The 18,901-nt window shown below is 47.1% G+C and overlaps 1 protein-coding gene across 1 annotated transcript; it reads left to right on the forward strand.

Annotated features, from left to right (window-relative positions):
* Positions 1 to 689: 689 nt before the first annotated feature.
* Positions 690 to 18,829, forward strand: map2k1 (mitogen-activated protein kinase kinase 1). Its single transcript, XM_088922506.1, has 11 exons — positions 690 to 1,070; positions 9,402 to 9,612; positions 10,637 to 10,783; positions 11,304 to 11,381; positions 12,102 to 12,153; positions 13,951 to 14,075; positions 15,613 to 15,820; positions 16,038 to 16,102; positions 16,344 to 16,402; positions 17,050 to 17,095; positions 18,243 to 18,829. The coding sequence occupies exons 1-11, from the start codon at positions 988 to 990 to the stop codon at positions 18,354 to 18,356; spliced, it is 1,188 nt and encodes a 395-aa protein (XP_088778632.1). The 5' UTR covers positions 690 to 987; the 3' UTR covers positions 18,357 to 18,829.
* The last annotated feature ends 72 nt before the right edge of the window (positions 18,830 to 18,901 follow it).

The following is an 18,901-nucleotide window of genomic DNA, read 5'->3' on the forward strand; positions in this document are numbered from 1 at the left end:
TTAATTATCACGTGTTGCGCTTAATTCGGTGTAATATCTTTGTTTTGAGCTACAAGGTTTATTTTGACAGCGTGGTCTTTAATTCATTCATTCATACAACAATAAAGAAAGATAATAGGCAGTACAGTGTGACATCTTGCCAACTTGACACGCTGCACAGGGATCGTACACCCAGAACTGATACTAGAAAAGAAGAAGATACCAGAAGACCCGATGATCCAAGAATTTAACATCCTCAAAGGCATTGACAAACACAGTGGCCCTCTTCAAGAGGTGAAACACGAACCAGACGTGGTTCATTTTAGAACAGAGAACGGGGCAGGGACGTCTTTACAAAAAGGGCTGTGGGGGTGTGGAACAAGCTATCCAGCCATCTGGTTGAAGCCGATACCCTGGCTTCCTCCTAGAAACGACTGGATGAGATGCTTGGAGTGTTAAGGTACTAAAGACCAAACGGGTCAGACGTGCCGAATGACTGGTTTCGTTTGTAATCCTTTTTTATGTTCTTATGTTTCTTTATACCTTACTACAGTACAGTTAATTTAAACTGTCGAGCCAAAACTCGCCGGGAGGGGGAGCTCTCCCCAAAGACGCCGTCCCCAAGCTCGCAGGAAGACTAATGTAAATATTTTCGTGACGTACACCTTCACAGTCATTGGCTGTCAGCAAATAGGGAGAAAAAATGTTACTGAAACATAAAGAGACTATCCACCCATAGAGAAATTCTGGGTATCAGTGGAAGGAGGAAGGCGAGTCTTCATCCGCCGCTTACAGCTTTTTTTTAGCAATAGCAGGCTTTACTGTGTAACAGGCTGTACTCTTGGGTAGGATAGCGGCACTATTTCTTTGAAATATCATTGCATTATTAACTCTTGTCTGGGAGTCTTGCACTAGTAGATACCCCCCTCTCACCGCCTGTAACTCGTCAGTTCGTGATTTATTCAGGGGTTCCTGTAGTCGCGTAATTTGTCGCTGATTTTCTAAAAAATGCAAAAGAGGAGGAAGCCGGAGCCGATTCAGCTCAACCCAGCTCCGGATGGCAACACTGTCAACGGTACCAGCGCCACGGAGTAAGTTCTAATCTTTTAAAAGCTACAATGACGTTTTCCTACTTGTTTCGGAATCGGGTGATCTGTGTGACTCTGCTCTCTGCTCACTAGCGCCGTTTATCTAAATATCCTGCTTGTTGTTTTTTTTCATTGCGAGGCTCTATTTTTTAATTTCTTGTTGTTGTTTTTTTAAATGAATACATATGACATTGGGTGACTCCCCCACCCAAATAGGGTGACATTGGGTGACTCCCCCACCATAAATAGGAGAAGCCTACGAGGACCCGAGTGGTGTCGTGACAGCAGGAGTGGTTCCGCTGAACCGCTCCATTCCCAGGAATTTTAATAGGAGTTACAGAGTGGAATGCTAAAGGGTGTCCTGGGGTTCCTGCTGGTTTCACTGAGGTTTAACTAGTCCAGAGCCCCTTTGGATCTGTGTGTTTCCTGCGTGTGTGTACATGTTACTGGATGTTTTCCTTCCCTCCTTCTCCCGCTGAGTATTTTAAAATTGTCGTTACTATTAATGTTGTTGATGCAAATCCTCAATACCTGCTTGCAACGCCTACAACTTATTGATCCACTTTGTTTTCTCTGATGGTGTGTACATCTTTCTGTTGTGTGTGTGTGTGTGTATACACTTCCATTAATGTCAAATCAGTAATCTGTGCTAAAACATATTTGCATCTATGTCCGTATTTGTTAAGGACACAAAACACCTCTCTGTAATAGAGCCAGATGTAGCTGCAGTGAATAGGTACAGTACATGAGTGGGGGTAGTGTTGTGTGGTAAGTTTGGCACTTGTTCTGTTTGTGAATGATACAGCAACCATGGCCTGTGGGGTTGTAGCTCACCCCTGGCACAGAATCTGTCTAAAGGATTTGTTAGTACTGGGAGATGCTGAGGAGCACTGGGCACAGACAGCCTGGATGTGTCCCCTAGGTCTGATGTGCAGCAGCTGGCCTGGTCACAGCAGAGTTGCGATGCCCAGTACCCCTCCATTTCTCTTTCCAGCTTTTCGCTTGGGCAAAACAGGGGATAAAAAGGTGCCCTCTGGAAAGTTGATGAACTGGGCAAAATTTTACAGCCTCCAATCCCCACACCCTCCTTCTCTGCGAGATCAGCCATTGTGGCCGAGCAGGGCTCACACCCTGCACATGGGGCATAAAGGCTCTTGTGCTGCTTGGCTTTCCTGGTTCCCATGCTTCACTGGCCACTAAGGGTGCGCAGAGGCCAGTAATCTGTTGTTCAGCTGGGCCTACAGCTTTGAGTGCTGGGCTGACATTGTACCATGAATTAAGCAGGCCTTATCGAAGGGCAGTGCTTGTCTGTCTTCAATCTACAGCGCTCTGTGCAGAAAGCATCGCTCTCCGCTTGGAACGACCCACAGATGTTTTCAAGGACAGAAGTCCAAGAAAATATGCGACAGGATGAAAAGGCAGCCTGTGTATGCAGCGCTTATTGTAATGGGTTCCCTTGTTTTGTGGTGGAGCAGACTATTGCATGGTCATACACATAAGTCCCTGCTCCTGCACAGGATAGTGTGGTGTTAGTGTCTGCTCCTGTTTGTGCTTGGTGTTTTTGAATGGCCGTGTTGTCTTTGGATCAAGACTATGTGCTTTAGTATGGCAGAGTTCTGAATGGAAACAGTAGGTGAACAGTTCAGCTCAGCCCTGGTTTGCACCCGTGAGGAAGAAGAAGGTACAGTCTCCTCCGCTCTATGGTCCACAGGTGCTGCAGACGTGTTTTGCTCAGTCTCTCAGACTGGAGCGTCTGGGCCAGGAGCCAGCCATGAAGATCACTCCCTGTGATTTTATTGAGACTGTCATAGACCATGCAGGTCTGAAGCAGGGAGCCCTGTTTTTACACCATTAGATTATTGCCTGGGGTTGAATTGCAAGGCTGCAGTTTGCTGCGTTTGCTGCTTATAGATGCTTCTCATTATAAGGTTCAGCTCTGTGTTAAATGTGAGACCTTGCGTTGTCAGTTTTGCGTCTGGCAGTACAGGGACCAGGTTTAGAGTGAAGACTTTGCATATTTGTGTGTCATGAAAATTGCGTTTCAAACATGGACAAAGTGCACATGCAAAACGCAATATGAACCGTGGACTAATGGATAACCCCATTCTTTTTGTTGTGACCATTTTATAGTCTTGGAGTGGGCGGTTGCCAGGAAGCTCTAAGGGGTGAAATAATGAATTAACCAGCCAACGAGAATTTAAAATGTTCAGGAGAGTAACAGGAATATGAAAATGACATCTTCTGCCTTCATCTGCGTGTGTAAAAACAATCGGGGTGTTGTGTATCTCACATACCAGCTCAATGCCTTAATTTCCTCCCCCTGTGACTCACGACAGTGGAGCTGCACTCACGCATTCCTCCCACATTGCTGGGGCAGGTTGCTGCGTGCAGCGCCTCTGGAATGTTGGTACGGAGTGCAGGCCGGAGTTTTGAGCTCTGGAACTCGGAACAGGGGCTTAATAGAATTCCTGCTTCTGACATGAGGAATGCTGCAAGTCTGTTGCTGCCTGTGTGTCAGGAAAGCAGGACTGATCCCCCGAACAGTCTCACAGCTGGGCTGGAGGCACGCTGCCCTTCCCTTAGACCCACAGCACTAGCCAGAGGAAGCCAGAGCATGACATAAAAAAACATTACATGTTCAAAAAGACTTTTCTTAATGCTCCAGAGTTGGTTTTAAATAGCACAGATCTTTTGCGTGCGCTCTCAATTCAAAGAGGCCTTTGCCCATCTATTTCTGATTTTGCAGTACATTCTAAATATATTCAGGGCTGTTGGGAATTTTTAACGAGGTGAGGCGTGAATCGATGCTAAGACTCTGTGGCTGCTGTCGTGTGTTGGAGACGCCTCCAGCTCCAACAAAATCACCTGTATTTTGCTACCCAGGAAAATAACCCCCTACATTCTAAAAAACTGCACAGAGGGATTTTATTCACTGACCCTTTTACCGCAAGGCAGCACCTGTCCAGCTGTGTGCAGGAAAGAGCTGGAACAATAACCTGGCAGTGACTGCTTTCTCTCCCTGGCAACTGATTAGGCCAATCTTTCTAATTAAATCTCACCTAGCAAAACAGTTGCCTTCCAGCTGGCATCACTGTTCCTGAGGACTGGCGGAGTCTAGCATGTGATTTCAGCTGTCTTGGCTCCTCTGCATTGTGTGTAGCCTCTCTCTTTACACACTCCGTCCATGTGGGAGTGGTGTCAAGTGTCTATATAACAAGCCAGCATAATCCTTCAGGGTCTGGATGGTTCATTAGAATTGTGGAGGATTTTGTTATTTTTTTTGCTCATTGGTTCCAGAGGAGGTACAGTGCCTTACAGTAGGATGATCTTTAAGCAGGCATTCTTTGCTTAGACAAATCTATTTAATTTATAAAGAGGTGGAAGCCAGTCTGTTCTCAAGAGTCCCCATGTGGTTTAAGGTTAAGAGGCATCCACTGACCATTAGAGTGATTTATATCCAACTCGCGTGTATTTGTCATATGTTTATTATGCCCTAAGATGACACTGAATGATAGTGTCTTTTTAAGGTATAAGATGACAGCAGCATATCACCCTGCAACTCACAGCTGGCAGCCCACCGGAGCTCAGCAGGTGTGAGCCTGGTCAGTACCTGGATGGGAAACCTCCTGGAGAAGCTAAGGCTGCTGATGGAAGAGGTGCTATTGGGGCCAGTAGGGGGCGCTCACCCTGTGGTCTGTGTGGGTCCTAATGCCCCAGTATTGCGACGGGGACACTATACTGTAAAAAGGCGCCATCCTTCACATGAGACTCAAAACCGAGGTCCTGACTCTCTGTGGTCATTAAAAATCCCAGGGGGTTTCTCAAAAAGAGTAGGGGTGTTATCCTGGCGTCCTGGCCAAATTTCCCATTGGCTTTTACCAGTCATGGCCTCCTTATAATCCCCATCTTTGAATTGGCTTCATTACTGTGTTCTCCTCCCCACTGATAACTGGTGTGTGGTGAGCGTACTGGCTCACTATGGCTGCCATAGTCACATCATCCAGGTGGGGCTGCACATTGGTGGTGGTGGAGGGGAGTCCCCATTACCTGTAAAGCGCTTTGAGTGGAGTGTCCAGAAAAGCGCTATATAAGTGTAAGCAATTATTATTACTGTGGTTTAGCCAGCAGACAAGTCTGTAGAGAGAAAAGTGGTCCACCTTTTACAGATCAGGACTGGTGCTGCGCACAGCGGATCACCTGCTCCATTATGTTATAGGCATGAACAGAGAAGAGAAGACAATAAGGGTATCCAAGAAGAGTATTCAAATTCCCCTAAGCATTGGCACAGTCACACCCGTGGATTTCTTGATGAAGCTGGTCCCCAGGTTGTGTTTAAGAAAAGGCTGGAGGAGATCCTAGGATCAATTAGCTGCGAGCTACCAAACAGGCCAGACAGCCTCCTCTGAGCAGTTTGTGTTGAGATTCTAACCAGCAGTCTCCTGGCTGACCCTCATACATTTCCTAGCAGGAAGGAGTTCTGCACCTGCAATCTGGGTTAATAATTAGCAGGAGCAGGAATGCTGTTTGCACTGTACACTGTGTGGCCCGTTCTGCCCTGAGACAAGCACAGCTGCAGGATTTATATATGTGTACATGCGTGTAACAGCACAGCCCCACCTGTCTCAGGGTTATCTCGAATTGTACTGAACGAATAAAAGAGTGGGGTCGTGAGAGAGGATATAAGTGTGAACACACCCTTATTGCACCCTACTCCACAAACTTGTTAGGGTAGTGCAGTAGTCAGAAGACCTTACCATGGTGGGCAAGGGCCAAAGCAAAGAATAGGAACCATTTCCATGTACTTTATCCAGTACCAGCAAGCATCAGGCACAAGGAAGAATTCACCCTAGGTAGGAAACCAGTTCATTGCAGCGCACACAGACACAAGCATGCACAAAGTCACACTAGGGACAGTTTTTCCCAGAAGCCATGTCTCTGGACTGTGGGAGGCAACTGAAGCACCAGGAGGAAACCCTCACGACCACAAGGAGAACACGCAAACTCCACACAGACAGCTCTTCAGCTCTGGAATTGAACCCAGGGCCCCTGGGTTGTGAGGCAGCAATGCAAACCACAGCACCACCATGACACCAAGTTTAGGGCCCGTGCTGTATAAAATCCATTTAGAACAATAGTGTGTTGGGGTAAAGGATGAAACAGACTTGCTGAACTTGAAAATTCTGGCAAAGCAAATTAAAAACACAGGTTAGGCACGGTAAGGCCATTGCTTACTCTGAATTAAATTCGGGGCTTCTATTTGGGGGCTCACCTCCTTCATCTCCAGGCCGTGCTGAAGCCCTGCCTGTCGCCTCCCCTGTAGCTGTACGAGCGCCAAGGCATGGCTGCGTTAGTGCAGTGTGGATTCCAGGTGGACATTCTCCTCGCTTACCCCACAGAGCTGGCCCTCCGCCTCTCCTCCCACACGCGCGCTGAAGTGTGTGTATCACACCCCACTTCACCACGCGGCGCCCCGAGCCCCTGGTCCCAGCACGATCCACGCCACCCCCGAGCCTCTCGCTGGCGCGCTCGCCCGCGGTTGCCATGGCTGCAGCGAGCTGCTGTCAAGAGGAAGCCATAACCCTTCAAGCGCTGGCGAGGCAGGGAGGCACAGAGGAACGAACTAGGGGAACGGAAATGGAAACCCCACAAGAACGACTGAGTGGGTGATGACGGGGGAGAGGTTGCCGAGAGGTTGATTATTCCTGAGAGAGGCCGAGTACTTGTATGTGTATGTTCTAGTTTCCTCTGTGATTTTTTCTTATTGTAAACCAGAATAATCTCTCATCCTTTTCGGTGGGACATTTTAGGAAACAGACTATCAGGAAACAACACATTTCTTCTTTTAAAAAAGTATTGACCCTTTCCTGCACCCTGATTTTGCCTGTTTATTTAGAGCCTGCTGGAGCGTCAGCTCACTGTGACTGCTGGAGTCAGTTACCCCCCCTCCCCCTAATGTACATGTAGAGCACACACTTCTTCAATGCTTCCAGATCCCATTGTGATGTAAATGAGCAGATCCTGGCAATACGTTGCTTAGATAGAGGGAGGGTTGCGGAGGGCTGGAGTGGCACCTTCACACGTCGCACTCTTGTCGTGTGTCTTGTGGAAGTAAACATCACCTCCTTCTACAGACAGATTTCAGCACTGGGAGCCAGCACAGCAGGATACTCCTTCATTTCCATGTTCAAACTTCTGAAGCCTCCCTCCGGACTGGATATTTCATAGCAGTCTTTGGAATTTCAATTAATGACCCCCCAGGCTTCGCCTGTACACAGCTGATAGCCTTAATAAGTATGTTCCCTGCTGTGATGTAACTGTCGTTTGTCTGAATCTAGACTAGTCCTCAGTCCTGTGCTTGCTGAGCTGTCTTCCTCCTGGCTCTGGAAGGTGAAGGCTCCTCCCAACCCGACCAAACCCATTTCCTCCTGTTGCTCCTGTTGAAGGCGATTCAAAGGCTGCTGTTCTCACGCATCTCACATCTCCAGCAGTCCTCCACGGCCACCCCCTCAGTTATATATAGAGCTAGGGGTCCTGCCAAGATTCCCTTTCCTTCCATTTCCCCAGCGCTGTGCTGAGACAGGAGAGAGGAGGAAGGGGAAGAGGGGAATGGGGAAGTCAGGAAGGTCTTCATTTCCATCGAGGCACTCTATTAACTACAGACATAAAGAGAATTGCAGCCAAAGATTAACGTTTAAACAAAAAAGGGAATAAAAATGATAACCACCTTTCAGTCTCATTCATTCCAATTCCAAATAATTCTTGGGATTTTTAAACAACCGTTTCTCAATTTTTACAACAACTCCTGACCAAGATATTTGTTTCCATTTATGCCAGCGTTGTGCGCTTGTATAGCTTCTTACTGGAGCAAAGGTCAGGGGAGGTCACACTCTGGGAACCCATAGTGCACTGCTCCATAGCAGTCACTGAGGAAATATGTGTCCATGACAACCGAGGCCACGGAGACACCATGCAGCGAAAATTAACAGTGTCCAGCACAGCGCGAGTCACTCTGGCGGGTGGACTGCGCTGACGTGAGGCGAGGGCAGGACTGGCCTTTCTGTCCAAAGTGGGCATCTGTGTTTGTGCTCCTCCCCTTCCCACTGACCAGCGGTGTAGAGGCACCAGACAAACCGGCACTCAAATGCCTTACTCTGAATCGCAGTGGCTCCAGGAATCCCAGGCACGGCACTGTGAAACATGCTGCTGGGTGACCACAGCGGTGTGGAATCCTGCTCTTCCATTCACTGGGGACTCGAAGAGGGGTTTTCAGAGATCACTGCGCCAGATCAAAATTTGTTTCCAATTTTCTGAAAAAGGATGTTGAACTTTCGCGGGACCGCAGTGCAATGCGAGAGACACGAGGATTGGATAATGGGGAACGTGTCTTGGACAAGGGAGATGTACACCAGAGGTCACTCCGATGGTCACAGAGTGGCAGTGCAGTGTGGAGAAATGGGACTTGCTTCACATACACGTGAGACCAAAGCCCAATAAACTCAGTAGTTTTCGCAATGCAGTCGTTTGAATAGGCCAGCAAACACTAATAGGATTGAACAACATGTATGTGCAGGTATGTTTATTGAACTGAATTTATCATTCCTTTATCAACGTTTTTTATTTCTGTAGCCGCTATGGAGGCTCATGTTGAGCCGGAGGCTGTCCCAGCAGGTGCAGGGCCCAAGGCAAGACTACGCCCTGGACAGGACTCTAGTCCTGTTTACTCCTGGGTAAACCACACAGGCCCATTTAGAGATGCCAATTAACCCATCCAGCTTTGGAAGAGGAGAGGAAACTTGAGCACTTAGAGGAAAAAAAAGCAAAGGTGAACACTAGTAGAACATGCAGACTCCACACAGAAGGCACTCCAGTCCAGAGTTGAACCCAGGACCATAGAGCTGTGAGATCAGTGCTAACCATCATGCCACACAAAATTAAATGAAATATTTAGAGAATATAAGTAAATAAACAAGAACCTACTGTACTTTTGGAGTAGGACCAGTTTGCACCCGTTGTTTGCCAGGATAGACTTCCAATATCCTGAACTTGAAGAAACAGTTAGAAAATGAATGGATGGAGGCTTTTGGAGTCAATGGGTGTTCATTTGGGGATTGTAAAAGTGGAGCGAGGTATGCACCGGACCAAAAAGTCCTTCCTTTGCATCATCTGGAAGTGGTTTTGTTACCATTTCCCCTGCGCAAGGGTTTGATATCTGTTGCAATGTCCTCTTGCTGCTCAGGCCCTGTTTCAACATGTGATTAACGTTGAGAGTCTGCACGAATATGTTACCAACCATTAAAGAAAATCAAGAGACCCCTCCACCTCTGTCTCCCGCAGGACGAATCTGGAGGCCCTGCAGAAGAAGCTGGAGGAGCTGGAGCTGGACGAGCAGCAGAGGAAGCGTCTGGAGGCGTTCCTCACCCAGAAGCAGAAGGTGGGGGAGCTGAAGGACGACGACTTTGAGAAGATCTGCGAGCTGGGCGCTGGAAACGGGGGCGTGGTCTTCAAGGTGTCGCACCGCCCCTCCGGCCTCATAATGGCCAGAAAGGTACGAGCCCCTGTGGTGTCACTGCCGGTCCCACACCGCTCTAAAGGCGCTGTCATTTAGAACTTCCTGCCTCACGTAAGATAAGAGATTAGATAATATCCCTTTATTTGGCCATATACAATTTCTTGCATTAGGGATTTGTCTTTTCGCACACCCCAGCTTGCATGATCCACGAGACACACAGACAGGGAGAGGAGCTTGTGGTCAGAGCGCAGGGTCAGCCATTTATACGGCGCCCCTGAAGCAGTTGGGGTTAAGGGCCTTGCTCAGGAGCCCAAAGGAGGGATTTGAACCGGCAACCTTCCAGCCACAGGCACAGATCCTTAGCCACAGAGCCAGAGTTCTTTGCCCCATTATGACATCACTTTTTATTGCCATGTGTGATGAGGGCGGTTCTCCCTGCTCCTGCCAAGATACCTGCTCCCAGCACGCACAGCGCTACTCCTTAGACAGTGGATCACTCCTCTGTGTCCACAGATCGGTCCTGTGCCCCAGCAGAGTTTGGCACTGCCTGGCTTTCATAGGGGGTGACGTCAGCTCTTTAACTGGCTCAGTGGGCTGAGCCCTGTGACACATACACATGCAGTGATCTTCACCCCCATTCCGGTAATGCAGACTCCCCCTCCCCTTGTACTCTACTTGTCTATCAACAGGAAACCTGGCTCTCCTTAAGAACCTGGACAGAGGAATTATCCTTCTCTTACTCTTCATTAAAAGCTTTTCTCTTGAGACGGTATGTTCCTTGCAAACGCAGTGTTGCAAAGGAAATTGATTTTTTTTTGTACATTATCTGTGTTTAAAGCTACTGTAGATACTCATCTCTGGCTTTCTGTTTTACAAAGAATCAGGAAGGTGGCAGAGAAGGAAAGAGCTTTTGTTTTGTTGAAGCTTTTTTAAAATCGGCACATTTTGCTCCGTTGAGAAATTCTGTCCGATAAAATGACCAGAGGTCAGTGAATGGTGAGCGATTACATGTCACGCATGAGCCGTCGTGCAGTGAGTGTGCGGGTGCTTTCTGTTCCAGCTCATCCACCTGGAGATCAAGCCTGCCATTAGGAACCAGATCATCCGGGAGCTGCAGGTCCTGCATGAGTGTAACTCCCCCTACATCGTGGGCTTCTATGGTGCCTTCTACAGCGACGGCGAGATCAGCATCTGCATGGAGCACATGGTAGGGCCGGTGTCCACCCCTCCTGAGCTCAGGCCTTGGTATGGGCCTCACTGGTTAGCCAGAATAGACAGGGCATCAGGGCAGCTCTTCTTCTGAATGTCTGTGGTGGGAAAAGTTTATGTTGATTTGACAGACACCTGTATTCACGGTCACTATCAAGGGCTAAGGCTGGTACAATAAAGTCTCCTTGTACACTAGGAGACATGATGAAACCACAGCAGTGTGTCAGGGACGTTGCAGTTTCCTCACTTACTCTCTCTCTTTCAGTTTTCTCTCCCTCTTTCAGATCGTTTCTTCTCTTCTCCTCTCTTAGTGGGATTGCTCTGATGCTCTGCTATATGTAAGGGAATGAGTAGCATCCTGGGACAGTGCTACTCCAGTCTTTCCTGACACTGTGTGTGCGTGCAGAGCTCCCAAGAGAACTAGGTGCCATCCAGCGCAGTGAAGACACTCTGACATAATGACACAGTAGTATAAGAGTGTAGGAAGAGCCTTAAATATTCTTCCATCTGTCCCGCAGGACGGGGGCTCCCTGGACCAGGTGCTGAAGAAGGCAGGGAAGATCCCTGAGCAGATCCTGGGGAAAGTCAGCATTGCAGTGAGTGGTTCAGGCTGGGATGGGGCTATAGGGCACTTCCCGGGAATTTAGATAGATGTGATCCTATATCAGGTGGAAATAGGCACCAGATGGGAAGCTATAGTGCTAGGGATTTTTTTCAACGCCCACAGAGGCCATTTCCTGCGGCATCCTACGCAAAATGAAATGAAATCAAGTCCCTAAAGCATGTACAATCATAGCTTGAGCTCTTGCATGGTGATGCTCTAGCAGATGTGCTGATGTGGCCACCCTGTCACTGTTTTTGTAGTGTTAAGGTCGCAGCCCTTAAACCCTGGGCAGTGGGCCTGCCTGTCCCATGCTGTGACAAGAATGCCTGTCAGAAAATGACAGGACGGACTGCAGTTTGCATGGCAGCAGTATCCCAGGCATTGCTCTCCATGTGCTTCTGGCATGTGCGTGGAGTTCTGTGACAGCTGTTTCTGCTTCACAAAGCATAACTGCATAAGCATAACAGTCAGTGCACTTGTATGTGCGGACTAGACAGGGCAGCTGTGTGTGGAGACTTATCCACTGAGTCCAGCCAGCTCTTCTGCACATTTGAGTAAGCTAATGTATGAGGACTCGAGCTCGAGTCATGAGCCCCCTCCTTCTCTCTCCCCTCCCTGCCTGTCCAGCGGTCCAGTGGTTATCAGTTGAGTTGATACGGAGAGGGGCTGCTGGGAAGCAGATCTGCAGTTGATCTGTCTGCTGTGTTTCCAGGTGATCAAAGGACTGACGTACCTGAGAGAGAAACACAAGATCATGCACAGGGGTGAGTCAGTGTGGACAATGGGGATACCTACTGTACTGTAATTGCGGTGTCCTAAAGCAGCCCACTGGGAGGTGTGTGATGGCTTCCTGACCTCTGACCTGCAGGATGGGAGAGTCCTGGCTCAGGTGCTGAAGGAGGCAGGGAAGATCCCCAAGCAGATTCAGGGAAAGACTGCATTGCCACGACAACAATGGCAAGAATGCAATAAAGAGAAATAGTCAATAATCCCTTTTTTAAGCTACACTATTTTAAGGGTTTTGATTTATTACTAGGGTTGAGGTATTTTAACTTACAGGCGGTAGCTAATTGTGAACCAAGACAACACAGCCTTACACATAAAAATCAACAAAGCACACATTGTTTAAGTATTAAATTCAGAGTTAGCGTATTGTCAGAGGCCATTCACCAGCGTCAACCGGCTGCAGACAGTAAGAGATAGTATTTCCCAGGATCAATACTGCTCCCCTCGAGAGTACAGAGCTTCAGGAGAGCTGAGCTGCCTCGCTGGCGTGATCGAGGTCTCGGCCTAGTCTGTTCCAGAGTGACAGCAGGTCTTGGGGCGCGAGATGTCTCCTCCCCATGGTGGATGTGTGTGTTTGAATAAGAGGAATTCTCATAATGGGTACTCCGAAGGGAGGCCATGCACCACTGACAGTTTGTAGGTATACTTTGAGTCCATTTGCAGTGCCAAGCTCGGTCTTCCATAGCCAGGATTGTAACAGCCGGGTTACCCGTCTCATCGTTAAAATAGCTGACACTTCTCATTTTCCTGGAACCAGTAAGGAAGCCCAGCCATGGCCTTAGCATCAGCTGCAATGGTGTGACCCAGCCCTGTGTATAAGACATCTGTCCTGTGGGGCAAGGTAGGGAAGGGGTCAGTGAATGTTTCTAACCGCCAAACCCTTAATATCCTTTACCCAGAATATGAAGACTCTTGTCTCTTTGTAGAAACGGCTGGATGTCATCCTTGGATCAAATTGCTATCCAATAGCCAAAGGGGTTAGATAGGCTGGATGGTCTGCTCTCGTCTGTAGCTAACTTGTACACTATGGAACAGAAGGTCGTGTGTTGTACCTGGGCCAGTGCCTACAGGCACACTGTACAGTGCAGACAGATGACAGAGAGAGCTGGGCGTTGCGACTGTAGTGTGTAAGAGGCAGCCCTGCTGTTTGACACAAGGCTATGCCCCCCCGCCACCGTGCCGTACAGCACACTGCCCTCACAGCAAGTGTCTCATAGTATCAGCTGACATTCTCCATCTGTCTCAACTCCCACTCGCCTCACAGTGTCGTGTGTGTGTTTACAATGGCTACAGAAAGGCAGAGTCAGGAGGAGTGCTCCTGGCAGTTCACATGCGCTACATAAAAAGAAGTGATCAAAAGGCACTAGAAAACACGAGCACGGGCTCAGAGCAGGCCTGCCTGTCGGTTGCCTGGTAACCACGGGGACCGTTGTGCTCTTGAGCACATGGAGGGAGGTCTCCGCACAGACCTGTGAGTAAAAACGCGCCCCATCACTCCCGCTGACCAGCAGCTCTCGTTCCTTATAGCTCTCACTTCTCGCGGGAGAGTGGGGTAGGACACCAGTGTGATTGATCGCGATTCCCTTTTGGCTGCTGGAAATGCTAAGCCGTTGCCACACAACCATGGCAACCCTTTACATCAGGGGTTTCTACAGCTGGGTGTCAGCTGCCTTGTGACATAAAGATAATACTGCACAGAATGGGGCCAACACACACCTGAGAGCTGTGAATCCTGTATCTGTCCCCTGGCTTCTGAGCCTCTCTCTGCGTTCCAGATGTGAAGCCATCCAACATCCTGGTGAACTCGCGCGGAGAGATCAAGCTGTGCGACTTTGGCGTCAGTGGCCAGCTCATAGACTCCATGGCCAACTCTTTTGTGGGCACGCGGTCCTATATGTCTGTGAGTTACCGTCTTTCCCTATCCTCTTCCCTCGTGGTTCATATTGTGGAAGTACTAGACTTCCTGACAGTTTTGGGTTAATAGTATTGCACAGTGGGAGCTGTAGGATTTAATTCTCTTACTTCCATTACAGGCTGCCTTTTTTGGGCTTCTGTACATGATGGATGCCAGCTAAAGCAGAGTAATGGATTGTTTTTTTACTTCCATTCGGCGGCTGACAGGAACTGCTCTCTATAACCATGACAGCCAAGCTGACTGACGCACTGAAGGGCTCTTTACACACAAGTGCAGCCTCATGCATATGCATTGCAATTATATAACATTGGATGCGTGTGATAATCAACAGAGACTGCCTGACAGGGACGATGACTGTGGCCTGTAATCTCTCCTGCTGTTCATAGATTTGCCTCCATTAAAGCCCTGCCATCCCTTAAAAGGATGTAAGTCTATTTTGTGTAAAGAGCCTTCCAGTAAGTAGTAAAATGAACAGTTTTCACATGGAAATAATATACCTGCATCAAACAATGAAGTACAAAGTGCTGAACACATAAAAAGAGTAGCAGTCTGGCTTTGTCCTTCCTGTAAGGTCTGTCACTGGTGCAAGTGTATTTGTATTTGGCTCTAGAAAGTATACATGGTAAAAACTTACACCCCTCCGGTGTGGGTGGGTGTCCTTGAGCACTTCATGCTACACAGTGGATTGCCGAGATTTGTTTTTCCAAATCAATTGTCATGTGCAATAACAATTTCCCAATAGGAAAATGCAGTTAGGAATGTTGATTGAGGAATTAAGGCATAAGAGGGAGACAGAACCCCCCGATGCAGAGAGAGGAGAGACCAAGGTGCAGCTGCACAGGCAGAGATGGGGGGCACGGGTGAGATACATTCAAGGAAAAGAGAAAGGCTCACTATGCTATTCACAGTCCGTTTTTTTCAGGAAGTGATGTATGATCTGTGTAATTTCTAGTGCAAATAGGACACGTCCCAAGACAGGATTTGTATAGAGCAGCCCGGATAGGTTTTATCTTACTAGATATGCTATAGGAAACGTGTGCACTAGCTGTCCCAGCGGAGCAAGCCACAGTGTGGAGCAGCAGTCAGGTGTCTGGATGTGAAACTGGAAGATTGTGGGTTAAATCCCATGTGGGCTTTGGATCAAAGCATCTGCCAAATATTTGAACAGCACCGTTATTTTGGATTTCACTGGTGGTAATGATTTGTAAAACAAAGAGCTCATTACCAAGAGAATGCCGTAAATTATACCAAACCTGCCCGTTTTTTTTTTACATTGAGATCTAAGTGGTCCGTTTTCTCGGCAGTCAGGTTTCATAAATTCGTTGCAGAACAGCTGTAGTCTGTGATTCTGCTACACCTGGAATGCAGTAACTGTTTTATGTTCTAACTCCAGCATCTCCGACAATTCCCATTCTCCCTCTCCTGTATTCCTCCCTGCTGTCCACTGTCAATCCTTCCTTCCTGTTGTTCGCTCTTCCCGTCTTTCCCTGACCATCGCTCCCATTGTTTTCTGCCTGTCCAGCCGGAGCGGCTCCAGGGTACCCATTACTCAGTGCAGTCCGATATCTGGAGTATGGGACTGTCCCTGGTGGAGATGGCAATCGGCCGCTACCCTATCCCCCCGCCTGATGCCAAGGAGCTGGAGCAGATCTTCGGTTGCCCTGTAGGGGGCGACCTGCCCTCCAGCGAGGCTTTCCCCAAACCCAGACCTCCTGGCCGCCCTGTCAGCTGTAAGTCCCCCCCAACCCTCATCCTGCACCCCCCTTTTTCTCAGCTCCTGCTCAGTTGCTGTCCTGAGTCCACCCTGGGTCAGAAGCGATACAGCCCCACAAGATGAACTTTGTGACAGAAAGCATTGGCATTTTAAGGTGTGGCAGCTGTGTTATTGATTGATTCAGCAGGAAAATTCCCTGACATTAAACACCACCTTCCTCGCTTTCCTTCCAGCATACGGCCCGGACAGCAGACCCCCCATGGCGATTTTCGAGCTGCTGGACTATATTGTGAATGAGGTGTGTAGCTTCCTGTCTGAATTTAAAGTGTGGGTACAGGTAGACTGGCCAGAAATTCTAAAAACCCCTTAGTAGTCTTTTCATATTTATAACGTATATTCTCATATACTGTAATTTTATACATCCTGTACCTCAAAACAGGAATTTTATGGGACAGCTCTGTAATTATCAAAAATATTTAACATGGAATAGATGTAACTGTCCCGTTTTCTCTTGTTCTTGGGTCATTCTTTTTTTACAGCCACCTCCAAAGCTGCCAAGTATATTTGGTTCAGAGTTTCAAGACTTTGTTAACAAGTGGTAAGTACAAGAACTGTGTCACTTCTTCGAAATTTTTTAAACATTTTCAACTCAACAGCATAAGTCATTTGGAGCTTCAGAACACACCATACAGTCTTCTCAGTTAGGGAAATCAGCCCCTGACCTATTCACTGTCTCCCATTGCTGGGTAAATCACACTCCAGTTTCTGAACTTCAGATCAAAACTACTTCAGATAGAATGCATGCTACTCTGCCCCCTAGTGGTCCAATAACAAACTCACCAATGCTGACAGTGTGGAGAGGAAGTCCTCTCATTTGCACACTCTTAATTGCAAGTTTCCAAGAAACCATAAGCAGTGTTGCCGTTTTCCAAAAATAACTTAAAGCAGTTGAGGGTTTCCAAACTGTGCGTGTTTTGGAAAATTTTGATTGCGCATAATTATAGACCGCTGATAACCTGGACATGAAAAATGGATCAGGATTTAAAAAAGCCAAAGAGCATTGGAAACACAAAGCAATTCCAGAATCCGTTTTGTAACAAACCATGGGAATATCATTTTCCAGAAAACATGCAATGCTTGTAGAAACAGGCACACGGAATAATAACTTGGACTTTGAGAACTGAAACAAAGAGGGGATCATGACATTTTTATACTGTCAGTTGTAAAGGCTTGGTTCTTTTTCAGCTTGGTCAAGAACCCAGCAGAAAGAGCAGATTTAAAACAGCTCATGGTAAGCATTTATTTCATCCTGAACTGGCCATCATTGAATGATTTAGGACAATGGGCTTTACACTCGAATGTTTCCTATTTACAATGCTATTCACTATTTGCAACGGAGACACTACTTAAAGCATTTCTGCAGCAGCTGTGGTGCATGCAGAGAACTTTCTTGTAGCGAGTGCAGTCAGTTTAAGGAAACACTCCATGTTGCTTTGCAATGGCAATATTCAGTGCATCAGTACTGTAGCACTTCAGATTTAACTTCTGCAAGAGAGTTAACAGACTTGGAATAGGGGTTCTGTAATATGTTAATAAAGCACATCCTGATTCTTTGTTATACAGTGCTTATAATACATTTAATCACATGTGCACCATGTTCCCCTTGTTTGAAATGATGAAGGGGTTCTGGGACAACATACCCCCCCCCAACTTCTAATTATAGGTTAAAGTTAAAAACTTCCAACTGGCTCTATCATTTGACATTGGGATAAAAATGGGAACTTTTGTCTTCCCCAAAACAAGTGGTATCGAGATTGAAAAAAGAAGTCAACCTATCCAGAAATGCTAAAAACCCAGTATTTAAGATTGTTGAGACTGGTTATTAAACCCCAGTAACAAAATAAAAGTTCTTAGAAATTCCACACTGAGCACAAAATCATGAACTTTGTGAAAGTCCTGTAAACCTCCATGTCACAGACTTGCATTTGAGTTCCCACAAACCGCAACATGACGCTGCCCTTCCTGCTTACTAGTCACCATAATGACTAACATACAGGTTGTGCAGCACACCACAGAAATGTTCCAATGATCTACATGTAGAATTACACAGTTTTTGTTGGTGAAACCATATTAAAATCAAAAGCAATATTCCTATTGGATTAAAAGAGATGTCGTAGGGGCCCCACATCACCGGAGGTTTTGTCAGAATATTGTGAAAAGCATGGCTGAAAATTCTTATTTATGTGAAATTGAGGTTTAACATGTTGCTGTGTACATTCTACTTTTACTGCAGGTTGAAATACACTTATCAATGCTCATTCTAACCCCAAAATATAAAAAAGTTGCAGTTCCCCTTTAAAGCACAAGTGGGAAAGGCATTTACTCACACTAACCTCTTTCTGAGGAAGTTCTCACCACTGTGTGCCTTGACTTCCTAGGTGCATGCTTTCATCAAGCGGGCGGAGGCAGAGGAGGTGGATTTTGCAGGGTGGCTCTGCAGCACGATTGGCCTGAACCAGCCCAGTACCCCCACCCACACCGGAGGGGTGTAAGAGGAAAAGGGGGCTATGCCACCCATCGCTGCACGTGTGCTTCAAATAAACGCCCCCCCCAACCTCCCGCTTATTAATGTATTTCAATCTTTTAAAGGAAAAGGGTCTTGTCAGATTGGTCAATGTAGATATTCACTGCCTCTCCTTTTCTTGAGCATCTTGTACAAGCCATATTTCTGACCATATTAATCAGGTCTGCTCTCTTCCTCAGGCATGTCAATCTGTAGCCTAGATTCAAAACCCCCCAAATCAAGGCACTGTTCTGCTTTCCCCTCTCCCTCCTACAGATGACAACGACAGACCCATTTCCTTTAAAAAAAAAAGACGCAGATGAGAATATATTGTAAAACAATTGTGTATAGTGTCTTAAGTGTACAAGACTCCCATTGTTTTTTTTTGCTATTTTAAGAAAAGTCACGCAAATATTTTAAACATTTAATGTGATCAAATAAACTGATGGTTTATCTGTTGAAGTCTCTTGGCTTGTGTAGTACAAACTCTATACTCAAGACTGAACTCCAGCTTCCAGCAGCATCTTTGTATTT

The sequence above is a fragment of the Atractosteus spatula genome, chromosome 7 (assembly GCF_055471065.1).
Source record: "Atractosteus spatula isolate fAtrSpa1 chromosome 7, fAtrSpa1.hap1, whole genome shotgun sequence".
Lineage (NCBI taxonomy): Eukaryota > Metazoa > Chordata > Actinopteri > Semionotiformes > Lepisosteidae > Atractosteus > Atractosteus spatula.